This window comes from Sceloporus undulatus, chromosome 1 (assembly GCF_019175285.1).
Source record: "Sceloporus undulatus isolate JIND9_A2432 ecotype Alabama chromosome 1, SceUnd_v1.1, whole genome shotgun sequence".
NCBI lineage: Eukaryota > Metazoa > Chordata > Lepidosauria > Squamata > Phrynosomatidae > Sceloporus > Sceloporus undulatus.
The window spans coordinates 320,106,781-320,128,808 of NC_056522.1; the positions used below are offsets into that span (position 1 = coordinate 320,106,781).

The 22,028-nt window shown below is 40.9% G+C and overlaps 1 protein-coding gene across 5 annotated transcripts in view; it reads left to right on the top strand.

Moving 5' to 3' along the window:
- The window catches only part of LTK (leukocyte receptor tyrosine kinase), a 168,589-nt gene that overhangs the window by 90,195 nt on the left and 56,366 nt on the right, over window positions 1-22,028 (top strand). For 2 of the 5 annotated variants that reach the window (XM_042445371.1, XM_042445376.1), the window contains exons 7-11: window positions 205-357; window positions 1,394-1,524; window positions 4,989-5,164; window positions 10,287-10,381; window positions 19,319-19,420. In XM_042445371.1, the coding sequence (XP_042301305.1) occupies window positions 205-357; window positions 1,394-1,524; window positions 4,989-5,164; window positions 10,287-10,381; window positions 19,319-19,420 (657 nt within the window). The remainder of the gene's footprint in view (window positions 1-204; window positions 358-1,393; window positions 1,525-4,988; window positions 5,165-10,286; window positions 10,382-19,318; window positions 19,421-22,028) is intronic. The other 3 variants (XM_042445373.1, XM_042445372.1, XM_042445374.1) reach the window with 3 other exon arrangements.

The window sequence follows — 22,028 nt, forward strand, 5'->3', positions numbered from 1 at the left end:
TTCCTCCAAAATATGATCACAAAAATAAAGTTGGGTGAAATAATCAACATGAAGTATCATGACACTATGCATAGAATAAATTGTAATGAGCCTTGGTAGCCATGGCTACGTTTTATTTGCTAACCAAACTCAACAAGAGAAAACCTAGTTCGACGTAGAACACTCATTCTGTTTTCTTTCTTAATAAGATTTATATCTCCTTAGCAGACACTTTACCGGCTGGTGCACATTGTTCTTTTGAGGAAGGTCCCTGTGGCTGGACATTGGACAGTGAGGCATATTTTTCTTGGTCTGTTGGTGGATTTTCAAAGATGCATGAAGAGCTGCTTAGAGGATCTGCCTTACACACCACTGAAGGTATGTTTCATATTTTTAACCTCTCCGACCTGAGCCACCTTTAACCTCAACCAAAATGAGTGTGATGTAGTGTTAGACCAGGACTCCATGAATCAGAGGTTAAAATCTGCCCTTGGCCATGGAAAACCACTGGGGAGTCTTGGGCAAATCATTCAGCCTCCCTCAGCATGAGAGGAAGGCAACAGAAAACCCCTTTGACCAAATTTTGCCAAGAAAACCCCAAGATGTCAGAAATGACTTGATGGCACACAATAACAATAACAACAAAGAAGCAGCAATAAAAGAAGTGTGCTTAACTCATACTTCTTTGCCTGTTTTTGTGGGTTATGCCTTTTGTGGAGAGATAAGCCTATCTCCCATATTGAAGGAGCACACATCTACCCATCAGAGACATGTTTATCTTTCTCCTCTGTAGAAAGTCCTGTTTGAAAGCTGGTCTGAAATAAATTAAATAAGGTAAAATATTTTAGTTGGATCTTAATGGGGTATGAGAATGAATCATCATTAGCAATGTGCTATCAAACAATGTGCCATCATTTTCCAAAGCCATGCAATAAGACATGTAACAAGATGGCAAAGTTCCTGAGTCCATGGAGAATGAGAGTTCCAATGTATCATCTGGTTGCTTGTCTGAAGTGTTGTGGAAACTTTCCTGAGCTGCTTCAGGCCTTGTGAACATCCATAGCAGCCTTCAATATGTCACACAGAGATTCAAGTCAGAAATGCAATTGATCCATGCAATGCACTGGGTATTTTCATTCATGCATAGATAGGTGAATTACAGCATAAGGATATTCAAGAACATGAAAATGAAGACATTCCAGAACCTCACATGGTACACTAATAATATTGCAGAACCTCATATTGCAGAATGCGGACATTTCAGAGCATGCAAATTGAGGACATTCCGGAACCCCACATTCCAGAATAAGAATATGCTAGAATCTGCTGGTTCCATCAGCAGATTATGGTAAATCCTGAGTCTCATTTGCTGAAGATTCCACCAGAGCACAACCCTGACTGACCTTCTTTTCAGTTATAATGTTGTTTAAAACTTCTTTTCCAGGTCACTATCTGTATCTTCACATAGATAGCAATCACACAGGTGGTGTTGCCAAGGCATATAGTGCTAATCTCCCAGCCAGTCTTGCCAATGCAGTTTATCAGGTATGTTTTTCCTCATCCTCAATTTATAGGGACATTTAGTACTAATTTTCTTGTCTTTTTACATGCATTTATTTATTTAAATAAAGGACACAAGATGCATTTGGTTTTGTAATCTACTAGATTTACTTGCACATCCAGTAGCTTGATTCTAAAAGGTTGCAAAACTTCACTCTATAAATTTATTCTGAGTTGCCCAATTTTGGCCCTACATTAGCCCAAATTCCCCCTAGGATATTCTGGCAAGTGTAGACAAGCTGCTTCACAAATTTGGAGAGTGTATGTTAGTATAGATCACACCCTACAATATTATTTTTTTAAGGAGTAATTTGTTTGATGACTTGTTAGGAAGCAAAAATGGTTTACCTGGTGGCGTCACATGTGACTTAAGAGTGGTCTGCCCCTATCTCATAGTATAACACTGTAGAGAATCTGGACTAGTCCAGTCAACTGTACTTTATGTAGCCACCCATTTTTTTCCTCAGTCCAGTATGCTTAACAAAAATCAGTTGGTTGAATTATTTCACAGAAGTACAAATGTGACAGGCATAGCATGACAAACATTAATAACCACTATGTAGTATTTTGCACATATTTCATGTTCAGTTGAAAAGGCATGGATTATACTACTTACATTTCATGACCATTTGAACCCGCTTTTACATTTTTCTCTCTTACACTCAGATGTAATTATGAGGATAATATTTCATACATCTGATATTGCATTTACTAGTTATGCATTTGCCATAATAAATCTGTTAGTTTATTAATAAATCTGTTACTGATTAAGATGCTAAAAGCCTCTTTTAGTTTTTGTAGCTTTCAAAAAACACAGCAGCCTCTTCAGTAATGTAATAATCTGGGTGAAATATCATATATGATATTGTTGTTTCTGCTTTTGCTGTAAATTTCTGTAACCTAGCCTGTTAGTAAGAAATGAAAGCATCCAGGCATGTGAATGAAGTGATCTTAAACAGACCTAATATGGCAACAATTGAAAGGGTCATTTATCAGCTGCAACTCAGTATTAAGTTTCTTCCATCTCGTTATAGTTTTGCATATCACCCATGATGAAATCTATGCTTGCCCTCATTCTGGACAACAAACCAATTCCTGCCCTGAAGAATAAAAACAAAATAAACATCTTCCTTGGCCATAGCTGTGTGTGAGGGAAAGAAATGCATATACGTTGTAAAGATTACACAGGTTCTTAGCAAAGATTCACAGGAGTATGGGATAAGAAGGAAGGAGCCTTCTGGCACCTTTAAGAGAACAAAACTGGGAGGTGAATCCCTAAACAAACACAAGCAGGTGAATGAGCAAAGTAATTAAAAATAAAAAGTAATTCAAGCCTGTGGGCCACGCCATTATTATTTTGTAATGGGCATACTGCATTATCCCTTTTAATTTGTTAGTCATTGTGCACTCTCTAACCTGTTGTATACCCTTTTATCTCATTCTGTGAGGCACAAATGAACTGATATTTCTTGTACTGTATATGTTCCCATGGGATTTGCAGTTTTCTGGCCCAGTACTGATTGTTCATTTTACGTTTATGTCTGTAGGGTGTGGCCCACAGGTTTGAATTACTTTTTATAGATCGCATGCCTTGTATTTTAACATTTTTAAAATACATTCATTGCATTTGAGTGCAACACACTGTTTAAATAAAATTGCCGAGTGTCCATCTCCCCTAAACTTTTTGCTCATTCACCTTTAAGAGAACCACTTTATTTCTATATAAGCTTTCATATGGGAAAACTCACAACTCCAGAAAGTGGTGTGATGGTGATCTGGTGCCAGTTGGTGAGCCATTGACTGCTGGTTTGCAGTGAGTTTCCAGGAAAGAAAAAACAGTTGTAGCTAATGGACACAAAAATGGCACATTAGGGGGGGAAATTGCCACACACACCCCATATCAGAGAACCCAAGAAGCGCTAATCTGATCTACTTCAACCAGCATCATTTTCTCCATGTGGTCACAGTCAGTCTTGATTATTTTAATGCATGTAAACACTTTTTTAAAAACATCACAAAATTCAGATTCTAATACAGAGGCTAAAATCACTCAGGCTGAGTGCTTCTTGGCTGTATTCACATGGGAAAAATTGTGCATAGATCAAGGGAACCACACAGCTCTCTGGAACAGCTACTACATACTCACATGGAATTACATTTTTACTATGCAAATCATTGACACAAAGTGATGGAGTTTCCTCAGTTTATACATTAACTAAATTAAAGCAGTTTAAATTAAATAAATTAAAGTCATAACCATCCACTAAAGCTGAATAGTGGAAGATTCAGGACAGACAAAGGAAGTACTCTTTGACATAGCTGCACTGTTAAATTGTGGGATTAACTTCCATAAGATGCAATAATGGCTGCCAATTTGGATGGTTCTATAAACAAAGGTTAATAATAATAATAATAATAATAATAATAATAAAAAGGGGGATCAGAGAAATTCATAGAGATTACGGCTACTGGCAACCCTCCAACATTTCACAAATGAAAACCAGAACATATGTGGCCTAGCAATGTCAGAGTGTGCTCAAGGTGGCAAAAGTTATTAATGAAGAGGAATACACAAGCTAGGAGAGGCTGAGATAGTTTATTTTAGCCTGAGCCAACTGAGAAAGACAAGACTCCACACCCTCCTCTCATTTCCCTTCCGCTGAGTAAATGGAGTGCCAACTTCTTTGGTACTTTGAACTCCGTTTGCAGTGACTGAGGTAAGCTGAGAACAAAGGGAGGAAATGGGAGGAGAAGAAGAGAGAAATTGGGACATTTTAAAAGCAGCTAGGGTGAAATGGGACAATTTAGGATTAGTCAGGACAATCTTTGCCAAATCAGAACAGTTGGAAGATATGCATTAGCCACAAAGGGGTGTATATTTCTTCTCTATATAGTGTGCCTCTGCTGGACAATGGAAGAGAGTGGTAGATGTAACTACATGCTTGTCCTGATAGGAGGCTTCCTATAGGCAACTCTTTTGCCACTTTGTGAAGAGAATTCTTGACTAGATAGAATTTTGCTCTGATCCAGCCTGGTTTCTATCTTCTTATTACTTCCTCAGAGAGCCAGTGTGGTATAATGATTTGAGTTCTGGACTACAACTCTGGAAACCAGAATTTGAATTCCTACTCAGCCATGGAAACCCACTGAATGACCTTGGGCAACTCACACTCTCTTAACCTAAGATGAAGACCATGGCAAACCCCTTCTGAACAAATCTTGCCTAGAAAACCCTATGATAGGGTTGCCCTAAGTTGGAAATGATTTGAAGTCACACAACACAGCAATTGCTTTCACAGTACAGCTATGGCCATAGAGCCTCTCTGTATAAAATAAATACAATACTTACCAGCCAAGCCTATAATCTTCAAATGTGCTAGGTATACCAGAAAGACTCTAATGGAGAATTCCTCCCTAATTCTTCACTGTGCCATTATCCTTGTCTTTAGGTGCAGTTCTCAGCATACATTTTTGGCAATTACAATGGTACGATCTCACTCATTGTCCAAGAAGAGACAGGTGAAATCAGTGCCCCACCACTGGTGCCACTGGTGTGGGAAAGAGGAGAGAGCTGGAGTGATCAGTGGTTCCTTATAACATTTGAAATGCCAAGGCTTCAGAACAGGTAAGAATTCAAGTCATATATGCAAGATATATATCACATGGTGCATCATCAGTGAGCATAATACTTTCTAGAGTTATCTAGCCTAGTAAGCTTTCTATGATTTGTCACCCAAGATTCCATAGAAGGAAAGGAGGAAAAGTGAATTGACGGTCAAGACGGGAAGGATATGCTTATTGTTCAGTCACACATATTAGTAAAGATTGGCACTGAAGCCTTTTCATAATAAAATTGTGTTTTTTGCAGAGGGCTTTGAAAGAATAGATTGAGGGTGCACTGCTCTGGGAAGTAGTTTAGAGCACAAGGGACAGTAAAGCAAGGCTGAGTTATCAGCAATGGCCTAACTTAGGGATGGAGGAAATGTGACAAGATCTAGCCCTAAGGTTGTTATTGTGGCCCTCAACAGACCACACCCTCACAATTTTTTAATTGTAAAAAAAATCATCCCAAATGCCTCCATACCCTCTGGTGAGAATATAGTACAATTTTTCTATGTCACTTCCTCTACTCAAGGGGGCCTTTTATATAGCAACTGTGCCTGTTCCTAGAATTGCAGGACCTAAAGATGATAGTGCATGTGCTGGTAACCTCAAAGCTGGGCTTCTGCAATGTGCTAAACATTGGGCTACCTTTGTAAGAAGTCCAGAAACTCCAACTGGTTCAGAATATGGCAGCTAGATTAATTACAGGTACATCAGGAATGACTGCATCACACTGATCTTAAAATCACTCCACTGGATTCCAGTTATTTTCTGGGCAAAAGACAAAGTGATGGTTATTACCTTTGGTCCAGGTTACCTACAGGATCACCTTCTCTCATACAATCCACCCTGTACACTCCGGTCCTCTGGGAAATGTGCTCCAGCCGGCCAGGATTAAACTGGCAAAGGTTTCCCAAAGAGTTTTTTCATCTGCTGCCCCCAGACTTGGAATGACCTGCCAGAAGAGACTTCTGAAAACACTGGTTGCATTTAAAACAGCATTAAAGACATATCTCTTCTGCCAGGCCAGTCAATTTTTAATCACGACTTTTTAATCTGTATATAAACTCATATTTTAATGATTTTATAGTATTGTATTTTAACTGTGGGTTTATGTATTTTTAATTGTGTTTTGTATTTTAATGTGCTGTATCTTGCCTTGAGAAGAGGCAAGAAAAAGGTAAAAATTATTATAATTATAATAATAATTTCAAAAGTGAAAGTGACTTAAACAAAGCAAAAAAATATGAAATTGCTTCCCCCCTGTCTCAGAGATGAGAAAAGTACAGCTACAAAACCCCTAAGTGTGCCCCTGAAGCCCCCCAAGTCTTCCAAAGTCCTCAAATTATCCCCTATTTTTTTAAAAAAATTGGCCAACCATCAAGTGACTTTTTGTGCTCAAAGGTCAACCCAAACCCCTCCCACCCTGACCTTAAATGTGGAGTTTGCTTCACCAACTCCTAAAAAGAAAAAAAAGAATGGTTCAAATCAGCTAAAATGGAGGCTGGAAGTGGCATTATCCCACTTCCATATATGACCAAATATGCTGGTGCAACCTGCTGGGTGTGTGTGGAAAGAACAATGGCTCCTTCCCTCTGCACATTTGTCCACTCTTTCCCTAGATGGTGCAGGAAGGATTTTGAGTAAAACGGTGGGTGGTAGATCCAGCCCTCCAAGGTCTAATTAGGAGTGTGTAAGGTTCCCAGACCTCAGAACTCCTGGCCTAAATCCAGTTGGTGAACCCAGTGGGAGTAAACTCATACAATTCATGTGGAACTCATGTAAGTGTCCAAAGGAGGGTGACTAAAATGGTGAAGGGTCTGGAAACCATGCCCTATGAGGAAAGACTCAGGGAGCTGGGGATATTTAGCCTGGAGAAAAGAGGGTTAAGAGGTGATATGATAGCCCTGTTTAAATAATTGAAGGGATGTCATATTGGGGGAAGCAAGCTTCTTTTCTGCTGCTCCAGAGACTAGGACCCAGAGCAATGGCTGCAAGCTACAGGAAAAGAGATTCCACCTCAATATTAGGAGGAACATCCTGACAGTAAAGGCAGTTCAAAAGTGGAACACACTCCTTCCTCAGAGTGTAATGGAGTCTCCCTCCTTGGAAGTCTTTAAACAGAGGCTGAATGGCCATCTGTCAGGGATGCTTTGATTGTGATTTCCTGCATGGCAGGGGGTTGTACTGGATGGCCCTTGTGGTCTCTTCCAACTCTATGATTCTACCAAATTTGCACTGATTCAATGGGCCTATTCAAGTCGAAACTAGCAATTTAGAGGAGCCCTGGTGGTGCAGTGGTTAAATGCCAGTACTGCAGCCTTTCACAGCCAGAAGGTTGTGAGTTCGATCCCAGGCAGGGCTCCAGGGTTGACTCAGCCTTAAATCCTTCCTTAGGTTGCTAAAATGAGTACTCTGTTGGGGCCAATTGGCTTACACATTATAAATGTTGGGGCGTAGAGAGACACGCTGTGTCCACTACGACCACGTACAGAGTTGATCCATGCAGGCAAGACACCATGAGAAAGCTCTTGGAGAGACGTCTGCAAAGGCTTCAGGCTGAGAAGGAAAATTCCTCCCATGCAGGCTGACCAGCCTTGAGCGCCCAGCTTGAAGAAATAAACACTGCTGGACAGCAAGGCTCTCACTCAAACAAGAGGGCTTTTAATCACTTGTTGCAAGCTATATACAAGATCGCACAGAGTACCAGACAGCCATCTTGGATACTCATAGCTCTATATACAAACAAAGTGCTTTGCCAGTCACCGATCACAACAACCCAACAACGGAGATAATCATCTTCTCCCTTATATTTATGGTCTTCTGTGAAGTCATGTGGTGTTTTGCCATCAATGAAACCTTGCTGGTTTCATCCCCAGTGCAGGTTGCATCATACCATTGCCCATGATGCACTGCTGGCTGACTTCACCTACATGCATGTTACATCAGACATCCCATGATGCACAGCTTCCAAATGCTGACTCATGCACACCTGCCACTTGAACTGTAGTTACCTCTGCTTCAGTTCCACCTAGTGGCCATATCCATGTCATTTCCAGGCCAAGTGTGCCACATGGTCCTGACAGTAAACTGCTTAGGGAGTGCACCGATAAGCGGTATAGAAGTGTACTTGCTATTGCTATTGCTATTGGATTTAGGCATGGTTTTTACTAGTAAAAGTTGAATATCAAAGATCTAAAGGAGGTTAAGCAACTGTCAAGAGTTAGGGGCTCTCACTGTCCCCCTGGGGAACTCGGGGGGGGGGCACAGTCCTCTATATATATCTCACTCCTGAAAAATAATTGTCCCCCAGCTCCCCTCAACACTTCCAGAATGGATTGGAGTAATATTGCCATGTTTGCTTCCCCTGGGCCATTTTAGTCTAGGGCTGACTTTTTTTCAACAGGAAGTTACTGAAAGATCAATTTCTGGGTAGGTTCCTGTTCAGAAAAAAAAAAGGTTCCTTTTATACTTAAAAATGCTCTAGGGCATGCAAAAAATGGCAAAATTGCCCCGTGCCTGCTAGGGGACATTGAGGGACATTTGGAAATGGACACTTCTGGATGGAGTGACATGAGTGTTGCTGGGGAGGGTACTGAAGTCCCAAAATTGCTTTGGAGGGCAAACATTCCTGACACCTTGCTCAAAAATGGCAGATGGGATACAGGCCTGTAGTTCTTCATATCCAGGGGGTCCAGGGAAATTTTTCAGGAGCGGTCTAACAACTGTCTCCTTTAAGCAAGTTGGAACACAACCTTCCCTAAGGGATGCATTGATGACATCTCTGAGAAATGCCATCGAGGCATCACCCCCCTGGACGGCCAGCCATGATGGGCAGGGATCGAGCGGACATGTCGTCTTCCTCACATTTCCAAGGATCTTGTCCACATCCTCGGTATTCACAAGCTCAAACCAATCCAGTTTAACCTCAACAACAGGTTCACTGGACACCTCATCAGTTGATTCTGCAGCAATCCTGGCATCCAGGTTGGCTCTTATCTGAGAGATTTTATCTGTGAAGTAGTTATTAAAAGCATCACAGCAGGCTGTTGTCGGGTTAAGCAAAGGGTTATGCACAGGTGGAACCTGTGTCAGTTCCCTTGCCACCCTAAACAGCTCTGCTGTATGGGACTCCGCAGATGCAATATGTGCAGAGGAGAAAGATCTCTGCGTTGCCAGTATATTTATAACAGGACTGTTTCCTCATTGGTAACATATTAAGCAGCATTTGTTCTTCCTGTCCATATATGATTCCCTCATATATCACAAGGGGATTTCATCACTGATAACAAAGGCTGTCCTATTGTGTAATTTCTTTTTAAAAATTCTCAAAAAATGTAAGGACCTGTGTTTACTTTGGATGCTAATTCAACAACTTTTCTGCTTTACCCATTGGGGTGGTAACATATTTTTGGCCATACTGAATTAGCAGGAGTGTGCAGAATAATGTCTCCATTCGAAGCATTATTAATTTTCCTGTCCCTCTAGATAAGCAAGTGAATGTATGTTAATACCTCTGTTGCCATTACTACTGTTTGTACTGAAGTGTTTTTTAATAGGAAATGTTACTTTTTGGACTACACCACCAGCAGCCAATATGGCCACTGGCCATGTTGGCTGGGGAATTCTGGGAGATGTAATTGCCCCCAAAACTTTTCCAAGCTGTGCTGTAAGGTAGTTAATATTACTTACACTCAATGTGTCATCTACTAAGTCAGCAGGAAGAATGAACCCTTCTGATGGTCTGATAACTGTGGATTTCTATAATGTGACATGAAAATTCAGAATGTGTGATGTTTCTATATATATATATGTATGTATGTATGTATTTTGTCTGAAAAAGTAATTTACTGCTTTCTTTTTCCATGTGGCACTTCTTAAATCATATATGAAACACATTTATCCGATTGCATTGATGATCTATAGCTTTCATTTATGAGTAACTTTTGGGTAATCCTAAAGAAGAAACCTGAAGTTGTTTTCTTACTTGCACATATGTGGCATTCAACTTCAGTTGTGCTGGTTTAATATTTTAAAATATATTTAATATATTAATAATTAATATATTATTTAATATATTCTCTTTGATACATTCTCTTTTTATCTGTCTCTCTCTCACTTGAAACATATTCATTGTTCATAAGCTTTCACCTGCAACTGGTTGCAACTTGGGGCTGGAATTCACAAGCTGACATTGCTGTGGACAATATTACATTTGGCCTAGATTGCTTCTCTAATGGTGAGTTACTTCTGATTAAAGAAGTTTTTATAGGCAGCCAGCATGCAAAGAAAGATGAGGATGGAATGTGTTAAGCTCTCAGCATGCAAGAGAGAGTGGTGGTTGTTTCTGCATATTGCTTCTTCCTGATAACTGCAGAGCTTGGAAAAATAACTTTTTTTACTGCAAGTTGCAGAATCCTCCAAGGAATTACGGTTCTAAATGAAGCTCTTCTAAACTCTGTAATTTTGTAATCTGGATAGAACATTTTTCCAAACAGTTGCTGCCAAATTGCACAATGAGCATGTAAATACTTGTTTCTCACCATTCGTGGTAATAGCTTTCAATCAAGACAATAAGAGTTTCCCCCCAGCTACCTCATCCTTCACGTTCTGTGAAATGTGCTTGTATAGGAGTGATATGTGTGCATTTCCCCTGTCCCTGGGCTTGTCTATACACACACACACACACACACACACACGTACTCACTTCAAATTGGTAGCGATCTGGACATACAATGTTCTTGTCAATTTGTGCAATTAGCAGGGGAGGTTGGTGTTTATTTCACAGTCGGGAAGGGGGGACACTTCTTTTGCTGGATTTTCCTGGAAAATCCAGATGTATGATATGTGTGGCAAGCAGATTTGCACTGGTGGCAGTGGAGGAACAGGAAGAATGGGACACATTCCCAGATCCCATTTTCCTCTGTGCAACTTCCGAAATCAATTGATATTGGGTATCCTCGGGATGTTATGTTGGTTCAGGAGCCAATTCCATTCCCTCCAGGCTACACCCCTCCCTCCCCAAACTGAAACTAGAAATAGTCAGAAGCCCATTCCTGGTTTTGTACCTATTTCTGGCCCAAAAAGTACATGGGGGCTGTTTAATCTTTTAAAAGAAAATCATTGTGCATGTGGCTTCTGGGAGAAGCATTCCTTCTTTTCATGAATTACTGTTCTTTCCAGGGAGGGTCAAGGAACTAAAAAAAATGCCTAGGAGGGCATGTGTGGACCTCAAGCTGCATGTTAGCCACCCTTCATGTCCAGCTAATGATCCACACATCTTGCAATATGCAACTTCCTAGTTATTGCTTGAATTTCTGTAAGCTGGCATTGTTTTCCCTCAGAGTACAGGCCATTTCATTCATCACTGTGTCCTTTTAATTCATTTAGATCTTGGAGAAGCCCAGCAGCTCTGCTCCACTCTCAGTAATAGAATTACATTTCCCTTTGCCAGGAGAGCTTTTGGATGTCATTGGTAGAGCCAATTAATAGGCAGGCAAAGAGGTTATGCTGGAACTGCTTGGCAAAGGAAGGGGAATGGTAGGAAGAAAGGAAGCAGAACAGGAAGGAAAGCATAATTTATTTCCAACTGAACGGAAATGTTAATTTCATGTTCTGACTGTTTAGTTTACTGCCCCTTTCTTCAAAATTTGATGTGGATATAGTTGTGTGTGTGTGTGTGTGTTGAAAAGGGTGAGTGTAGAGATCCACAGCCGTGGCAGGGTCTGAAATTTCTTCCAGTTTGTTGGACAGAGGATGAAAAGTCATTGCCACAACAACATGCAACTAGTTTGTGAAAATATACTCTGATCAGCTGTTCTTGACTGATGTTGATTTCTTCAAGTCCTTCCTGACTTATGGTAATCCTAAGTGAACCTATTAACAGGGTTTTCTGAGGCTGGGAGTGTATGACTTATCCAAGGTCACCCAGGGTCATGAGTTTCCATGGCCAAGAGGTGATTTGAACACAGGTGTCCAGAGTCATAGGAGATTATAGGCAGGGCGGAGGCTGGGAGTAAAAGGCATACTCCAGGCAAAGTTGCACAATCTTGGTGAAGATTTTCAGAAACATTACGCTTATCCAGGACTTAACCCATGAAGATCCAGGAATGCTTCAGCAACAAACCATTCATGGGGAAGTCCTGGGAGTGGTTTGTTTCTGGAGCATTCCTGAAACTTCATGGGTTAAATCCTGGAAAAGCACAACAGCATCTGGAAATCTTCAGCGCTATTGCACAACTTTGCCAAGGGTATGCCTTCTTGTTCCCCAATTTTTCACCATATGATAATCTCCATAGTCCAACAGTCAAATTACTACACCATGCTGGTTCCTCTCTTGACTGATAACATTTTCTTTACTACTGAGAGGTTCTCATTCTTTGTTTTCTATGTTCAGGATCTGAAATCTGGGAAATTTAATGACTGTTTTTGCACTGCTTTTTCTTGGCACTATATTCTTCCATTCTACCAGTCTCTTTACCAACTGGTTACCTTACTGTTGCCTTGTTTTTCAAGCTCTGCCTTCATCCACCAGTGCTGATAATAATGGTTCTTTCTAATGAAAGGCAAACTGCTGCCTTTCAGTCATCTAATATATTATCTAGTGCTATTATAAGCACTTGGCAGGAGCCAGGTTTATTTTTATTTTTTTTTACCTGTGGCACATACTGCAGGCTGCACAGGAATGTAAAGTTTACAAATGCATTAAACCACCAAAGTAATCTTCTCTGGTATCAGCAGCCCATTCAGGTAAAGGAGACTTAATTCTCCCTGACTAACTGAATCCAAACTGACTTCCCTTTGGTATAGCTTCAGCATTCAGCCTGATGTGTGGAAAAGTTACCTTTTCGGATTACATCTCCCAAAGTTTCCTTTTGGAATAGCTGTAGGCTTTGACGAATTTGCTTATTTTGGATTATAGCTCTAAGAATTACTGAGGACCATGCTGGCTAAGGAAATTCTGGGAACTATAGACCCTCACTAAAGTAATTTGTAGAGCCAATGTAGTGTAGTGGAAAGCCAGTGTGGTATAGTGATTTGAGCATTGGATATGTGTACATGAGGCACTTACTGCTGCCAAAACATTGCCCAAACGTTGCAGAAGCTCTGAGGTGGGATCATCCATCACGCTTCTAAAACGTAATTGAGGCTTTCTGCTTTCCTTCCATTGCTGAAGCATTCACGGGGAAGCCTTGAAGTGAAGAAGCCATTTTTTAATAACGGAAGATCCCATTATTAAAAAATGGCTTCTCCTAGGTTTCTCTGCAAACGCTTCAATCATGGAAGGAAAGTGGGAAGCCTCAATTACGTTTTAGAAGTGTGACGGATGATCCCACCTCTGGTGTTTCTGCAACATTTGGGCAACATTTTGGCAGCGGTGATGAGGTCCTAAAATTCTGGAGACTAGGATTTTAATCCCTGCCCAGCCATGGAAACCCACTAGGTGACCTTGAACAAGTCACACTCTCTCAATCTCAGAGGCAGGTAAAGTCAAACATCCACTGAACAAATCTTGCCAAAAATAACACTGTGGAAAGTCTTTCAAGCATTTACAGTGGTCAGTTAGTGCTGATGTGTGAAAGCAGTATATTTGCATACCAAAAATCAGTTTCCCAGAGTTCAAAACTCTTTATGAGAAAATTCCTTTTGTTAAATGTGCAGTAGCAAGGACTCTTGTATTAATAAATGTAGTGTGCCATGAAGCCATTTTCTTTTTTTCAAATGGCACTACCTTTCTACATTGGTGAGACTGTTTGATTCTGTGAAGCAAGAGGTTATGCTGATGACAGTAGTGCTGCCGGTAGGGTCTCTTATGTCAAACAGGCTTTTGCTGAAAAACCATCCTTTCTTTTTACCTCCCACCACTTTTCCTAACATTATTATCTTTTCTAATGATTCTTGTCTTCTCACGATGTAGGTAAAGTATGACAGCCTTAGTTTAGTCATCTTTGCCTCCAGGAAAATTTCAGGCTTGATCTGTACAAGGACCCATTTATTTGTTCTTTTTGCTGTCCACGGTATCCATAGCAGTCTTCTCCAGCACCACATCTCAAATGAATTTATTCTGTTTTTGATCATTTTCTTAACTGTCCACCTCTCACATCCATACATGGCAATGGGGGATACAATTGCTTGGACGATTCTAACTTTTGTGCTTAGTTTATATCTTTGCTGTTTAGGAACTGTCCCAGTTCCTTCATAGCTTCCCTCTCCATTCTTAGGGGCTCAACAGACGGGTGGCTAAATGCTGCCTCTTTTAACCTTGGATCATTGCTGGCAACCACATGCCACAGCAACAATCAGCTTCCTCTCGGGAGCAAAAAGAAGCTGCTATAAACAACTTCCTGGAAGGGGCACCATAGTGGCGCTCATGTGCCATGTTGACACCCCTTCTGGCCAGTGCCATTTGGGCATTGCACTGCCCATGCATCATCATGGCATGCCCTGTGTGGACGGGCGCACACCATAAAGGCACATGTGTGGCAGAACTAGGGCTCGGAGCATGTAAATGCTCCACCCTAGTTCACCCTAGTCTGCAGTCAGGCTGCTAAGTACAAATACAAAAAAATAATAATAATACAATCTATAAGATAATAGAATCATAGATTCATAGAGTTGGAAGAGACCACAAGGGCCATCCAGTCCAATCACCTGCCATGCAGGAAATGTCAATCAAAGCATCCCCAACAGATGGCCATCCAGCCTCTGTTTGGAGACCTCCAAGTAGGGAGACTCCACTATACTCTGAGGGAGTGTGTTCCACTGTCAAACAGCCCTTACTGTCAGGAAGTTCCTCCTAATGTTTAGGTGGAATCTCTTTTCCTGGAGCTTGCATCCATTGTTCTGGGTCCTGTTCTCTAGAGCAGCAGAAAACAAGCTTGCTCCCTCCTCAATATGACATCCCTTCAAATATTTAAACAGGCTATCATATCACCTCTTAACCTTCTCTTCTCCAGGCTAAGCATCCCCAGCTCCCTAAGTCATTCCTCATAGGACATGGTTTCCAGACCCTTCACCATTTTAGTCGCCCTCCTTTGGTCACGCTCCAGTTTACAAACAAATAAAAAGATAATAGAAATAACCAGTCTTCGCAGAAAAGGAAAAGGGTGCTCAATCTGAGGAAAATGGAGCAGAGGACACTATAGGGGAAATGCAGCACATAATAAGGAAAGAGGTAGTAGAGGGATACCTGGTTAATATAAATGAATTTAAGTCTCTTCTGGTATTGATGTCAGATTAACTGGGCAATAATTGTTGGGATCCTCTTTCCCCCGCCCCACCTTTTTTTTTTAAAGATAGGAACAACATTTGCCCTCCTCTAGTCTGCTGGAACTTCTCCTCTTCTCCAGGAGTTATCACAGATTATTGCCAATGGCTCTGAGATTACATTTGCCAGTTCTTTTAATACCATTGGATGTAGCCCATCTAGTTCTGGAGACTTAAACTCATTCAGATTAATAAATTATTTATGTAGTACCACTTCACTTATTCTGTGCTGCATTTTCCTTGTTGTGTCTTCCATTTTCCTCAGGCTGAGCATCCTTTTCCTTTTGTGAGAAGACTGAGGCAAAGAAATTGTTGAGTAGATCTACCTTTTCTCTGTCCTGTTAGTATTTTACCATCTTGTTTATGCAGTAGATGTCTTGGAGGTCTCTCATTCATAGGGTTGCCATAAGTTGAAGTCAACTTGAAGGCAGTTAACAACTGCTAATGGACTGGAATGTGTGAATATCATTCAGTTCAGCTGTTTCTCTTTCTAGTCCTCCTTTGTAATTTTCTTGTTCCAGGATGTGAGCCGTAAATGCATTACTGTATGTCCAGGAACATTAATATGTTGTGGAACACTTTTGGGGTATTGCTTTTTTTAATATCAGATTTGTGTCCATTTATTATCTGATGTAAAGACTATCCTGTCTGTCCAATGTAGAGTGTATAGGGACATTATATATTTATATTATATTATATTATATTGGTGGAAGAACTAGTATTTGCACCACTTATATTGTGGTGATGTTATAACAAAAGGAATCTTCTCTGAGAGTTTTGAACCCAGAGAAATAGATTTACTACTTACACATATCAACACTAACCACTATAAACACTTACTTACTCACCCAGTCCTTTGAAAATGTAAGGCATTTGCATCTTTCTGGATCCTATTATATTCTTTACCACTTCTACAACTGTATAAACTTGCTTTATACCTAAGGTTTTAATATCACTCTGTACTACATCTGAAGAAATGAATTTCAATCCATAAAAGCTCATGCTAAATTAAAATATAGTTAGTCTTAAAGGAACTGTCACATTCTCCACCCCCCTTTCTCCTTTCCTTCTTTTTATACTGCAAGAGAGTACACAGCTTCTTCTTTCAAAAGTACTGATATGATAGTATTGGTCTTTTATTACAAACTCCCAGAATTCAAATGAATTCTTCATGGATATTGGGAACACAGTCCTCAGTGGGAGCCAAGAATGTGTGAGCAAAAGAGAGATACAACCTATAAGAAGTTTAAGGTATTTAAGAAAAGGAGGAAGAGCTGTTGTTTGCAGAGGAAAAACTGCCTGAGGACAGCCGGTTGTGTTGCTGCCGGGTGAAAGACTAAACGAGAAATACAGATGGAGGCAGTGTTCTTGTTGAGTCCTCTACATCCTGTGAAAGTGACTGAGTTTATTGTGTATCTCTGGATGTCAGCAGCTGAGCTAGAAGAAGTTCATGACCTCTAGCTTCCTAAGAAATTAAACTGAAGGCCAAAAAGACTAAGAACCTCTTTGTGCTCAATGTAAAGTAACTTTATTTGGTTTTTCTTTCATCCAGTTAGTTTATTTTACATTAATCTCAGTTTTTGTCATAGTTGGTGGCCAGATGGTCTGATAGGAAAAGCTGGCACTCTCCCTCTACCAACTGGATATATAGTATGTGGGAACTACCTAGCACAGGGATGGGGGATGCATACCTCTTCTGATTTTATTGGACTGCAACTCCCCACCATTGGCTTTATTGGCTAATGTTGCTGGGATCTGCCTTCCAGCAACTTCTGTAGGGGCCTATGAGTTCATATTAGGAAACACTGTTTTTTTTGTTTTAATAGGGTTGGGTACATATTAAATACAGTCCACAGGCTCTAAGTCACAGTCTTTAGTCTCTATTAGCCTTTTATATGCCGGTACTCCAGGGACCTCTTTAGAGCCACTTGATGCTAGGATTTCCCACTGCTTCTTCATCCATTTCATACAGTCTTGCTAAGCATGAGAAAAGGCCTCATCTGCTAAATGCTTGTTTTACCCTTTTTTACCCCAGGATAATTCCTAACCCCTAAAGAGGTCATTTCTGTCTCATTGAAACAATTGCTCATTGGTGACTCTGCCAAGATTGCCTGTAAGGGGGAAACAAGGTTATTATCTCTAAGTGTTTTCGTGCTTAGGATAATTGCACAGCTAGAACTGAACTGGTTCATCTGGCAGGAAACAGCTGCTGTGTAGGTATAAGCCAGTATTGAGAGGTCATGCTCCCCACCCCCACCCCATGTTGCTGCAGACAAAAAATCAAGCAAAATTGAGTTAAATGAAAGTGTAATGGGAAATACTGGGGTGGCTATTATGACTATGGTGTCATAGGGTTGGATCCAGAGTTACAGTTGAATGTAACTTGTTCATGGGACACTTTTGCTTGCTGAGGATTTGCTCCCCCACAGCTGCCTATGCCCCCTCACCCCTGTAAATTTGTTCTAGAGGCTTGTTCTTTTTACAAAAGGCAAATATGTGTGTTTGTTTGTCTGTGTGCATATGTTTATTGTATTGTACTAAGGTTGCATTTTTCATTGTTTTAATTTTTCTTTGTGGTGGAACTATTCATTCATTTTGGGTTTGCGTGTAAAAACATCCCTCTTGAACAAGATTGCAAGATTCTTTGCACATTTCCCCATTATTTTTCACACTTCATGAATTTCCAAAAAGTTCATGAAGACTTTTTGTGCAAGAAATCAAACCAATTTAGTGCAAAATAAAATCACTTTACATCTTTTACTCTGACTGAAAGCTCCTCTACAAACAGAAGCGGTTCTTCCATTTGCAGAAAGGATGTTTTCTGTTCAAGCCAATGTTATTAATTGGAAGTGTTCTCAAAAGTGGCATGTTTTTAGCAGTAAAATAAAAACTCCAAACACTTAGCTGATTAAAGCATTCATAAAATTCCAGAGACTATAAACACAGCCAACAGTTTGATAAGCCAAGCACCTTCCTTTAATAATAATAAAAAAAATCTTCGTGAGACTGGAAAACTCAGAAGCAAGGCAAGCTCTCTACAGTAGTGGGTACAAAATGGTTTCCTCTGCTTCCCAACCAATAGCAATTCAGAATTTCCAAGGATATGAAGGAGAGGCTCTCCAGGAGATATCACTGATTGGATAAGCTCTTTTCAGAGGTGACTACATGGAGTTGCCACATTGAATCTGAGAAAGGACTCCAGTAACTTTACTCCTTAACACATCATAGAGCAGGATTTTCAGGGTGTCCATCCAGAGACAAGAACAACTGGGCACCACCACCACCACTCTCCACCCACGAGGTCATAGATTTGTTGAGAGGGGTGATGGCAGTTGAAAGGTTTGGAAGATGACAGAAGACAGGTGCCTTCATCCTGCTTGACTGAGGCGTTTACCACACGGAGGGGTTTTTTTGGGGAGGAGCAATCGCTGCAATTTTCTTCTATTTCCTTCCAGTGGTACTTCCGCTGGTCCTTCCGCTTTCAGGGCGACCGAGGTGGGGAGCAATCACTTCGTTGTCGCTGGGGGTAAAGCTGAAACCTTTTGTGGGGGTTACACGCATGTTTCACATTTTAACATTATCACGTTATAACATGAACTGGGCAGGACCCTGTTTACAGTACCTTGTCATGCTCCATGATCTGTTAACAATTAAAGTTATTAGATCTCCATCCCGGATCTAGTCTGGCAACCCAAACTATATACCATTTTTTATGCTATAGCACATCTTCTTCCTGTTGGTGCAGAAAAACAGCAACAAGTGTGCATTGCAGTCTCTTCCCTTTTTATTTCATGTTTTTCTTTAGTCTTGCACATACACTTTCTCTTGTTATTAGGCAAAAGGAAGTGGCTGGTTCCTCCCCTGACTTTCTTCTTTTTTTTTCATTTCACTCATATTCAAATTCTGACAGGAAGAAGACAAAGCCATCCTGATGAAAACCAACATTATCTATTGGACACCGATGTACTAGATGAGCGCCTTTTCAATCCATTAGAAGAAACCCTTGCTTTAGGTGACTATTTATCCACTTTGTATCCAGCCACAGTATTACTTTATCACTAGCTTACAACTAGATCCTTTTACCATGATAACACCAATGTATTCATGATGCTAAATCTGCTATAATCATGATAGAAAGGACCCACTGTTAAAGAATGGTAAAGACATTTCCAGAATTCAGAAACTGCATAGAGTGTCCTGGAGGTGGGAGACACTAGAGTGTCTTCTTTGTTTTGATCTTTCCCTCATATTCTTATTATAAGGGAAAGCAATGTAGCCCTAAACAGCAGAAGAGTTTGATACATGAGAGAAATGCAAAGGAAAACACAGGACTGGTTGTCCTCAGTTAGGGGATGTTCCCACTTGGCAGATAAAACGGATTATATTGGCACGATTCTGATTCGGATTATGTTCCGGAAATAATTCAATTTTTTTCCATCGTTTCCATTACGAAAAGGGACAAATTACCTCGTTTCATTTAGACCCTGTTTTCGTTCCCATTTATTTTAAACTGCTTTATTTTAAAGTGGATTAATTTGCTTCCCATTCCCATTTGTGTCCGCAAGCTGTCAATCTAGCATGTAGGCTTCAGACGTCACAAGTCTTGGGGGTTTTTTGGGGGGAGGCAGCCAATGAAAATCAGCTGCATCCGAGGCTCTTCCGTTGTCTCCCCAGACTAGAAGGAGCCTCTATACGTCCTAAACCCCTTGCTCTTCTGTGTCTCCCCATATTAATTGGCATAACTCAGTGCTAGGGAATCCTGGGAATGGTAGTTTATTATGGCACCAGCACTCTCTGGCAGAGGAGGATAAATGTCTCACAAACACAACAGTTCCCATAATTCCTTAGTACTGAGCCAGGGCAGGTTAAGGGGTCTCAAGCTGTATTATTTCTACAGTGGGTTTTGAACTACAGATGAGGGGTTTTTTTCATAAATTAAAAAAGTTATTACTTTATAATTTACTTTAGAAATATATATATATATATATATATATATAAAACCTACTGTTTCAGTGGAGAGAGACTCTGCATTCAAAGCCCAGGCTTGGCAAATCGGATCAAGGGAGAAAGGCAGCGGGCTTCAGTGGGGAGAGACTCTTTGGGGAAGAGAGAAGAGAAGGCTCGATCCCCCCCCCCTCAGATCCCTGGGTGTCCAGGCTCTCCTGTGTCTTCCCATAGTTTCTCTGGGAAAGAGAGAAGTAGCCTCCATTCCCCCAAATCCCTTTGCCTACCCCATTGCTCCCTGGGCTGTCTGGGGGGCGATCAAATAGGCATGTACTGCAAAGCCCATCTGCTGCTCAGGGGCTATGAATGTGGTCTTTGAATGTGGAGCAGAGAGGAGGTTGCAATCCACTGGGGTAAAGGCTATACGAGTGGAAGAAAATGGTGCTGACAATGCAGAAAGAGAACAAAGAGGATGACACCCCAGGCCAGCCCCTTGAGTGCTGCTCCTCCCACCTCCAGGTTCCCGATTCAGACACCCTTGTTCCCATTCAGATACCGCGAATCGGACCACAGGAGCAAAAATAATCCGCTTTAAAACCTACTGTTTTTTAAAAGCAGTTTATAGGCATATAATCCTGATTATACAATAAAACCCAAATCAGATTCGAAACTGAATGGGAACGATTCCGGGGCAATGGGGATCAGATTCGGGGTTAAATGAGAACGATGCCCCCTTAATTTGCATCCTAATCCACATTTTAGGCCAGTGGGAACACCACCTTAGACAGAGGAAGATGTAGGCAGTCATCCAAGGCATTCTGTCTTCTGTGCCTGGTTTTGAGGAAGAACCACTCAGAATCCTACATTTGGGTTTGGTTGCTCTGCACCACCAGCACTGCTATGTACAAAAGGATCAGAGTGAGGGCAGGAAGCAATTAACAGCAATACTATTTTCCTGTTAACCTGAATGTAGAAGGCAGAATCAGAGGAGAAAGGAATGCATTATCCCAAAATACAGGCCATTGTCCCATTCTAGTCACTATGGTCCAAAACAGACTGCAGAAATAATCCAGTTTGAGACCAATTTAACTGCTCTGGCTGAATGCTGGGTAATCCTGGGAATTGTGGTTTATTGTGGCACCAGAGCTCTCTGACAAAGAACTCTAAATGTCTCACAAAACTACAGTTCCCAGAATTCTATAGCACTGAGCCAGGGTGGTTAAAGCGGCCTCAAACTGGATTATTTGTGCAGTGGATTTATGTCATCAGAGATACACAGATAGCCCCATTCTGCAGAGTGAAACCTTTCACCAGTCGCTTGCCTGTCAAGTAAATATCAGATCACTTTATTGTCAAGAGGGTCCAACAAATCAAAGCAGGGCTAGAAGACCAGAGTAGAAGGGAAAGTGAAATGGAGCTGAAATGGAGGCAAATGCAATCCAAAAATAGTCAGAATATTCAGGACTGCACTTCTCTGAGGCTCCCCAGAGACTGCTTTATACTCTGGAGGCTGCAGAGAAGTTGGCAAGTATATAAAAGAAACTGCTCCTGTGCAAGTCCCATTAAAATGAATGGGTACTGAGCCATACAGCAGTGGTACTGTTCATTTCAAAGGTACTGGCATGGGAGATACTCATGATGGGTTCTTCATCTGTCATGGAAACAATACAACATAG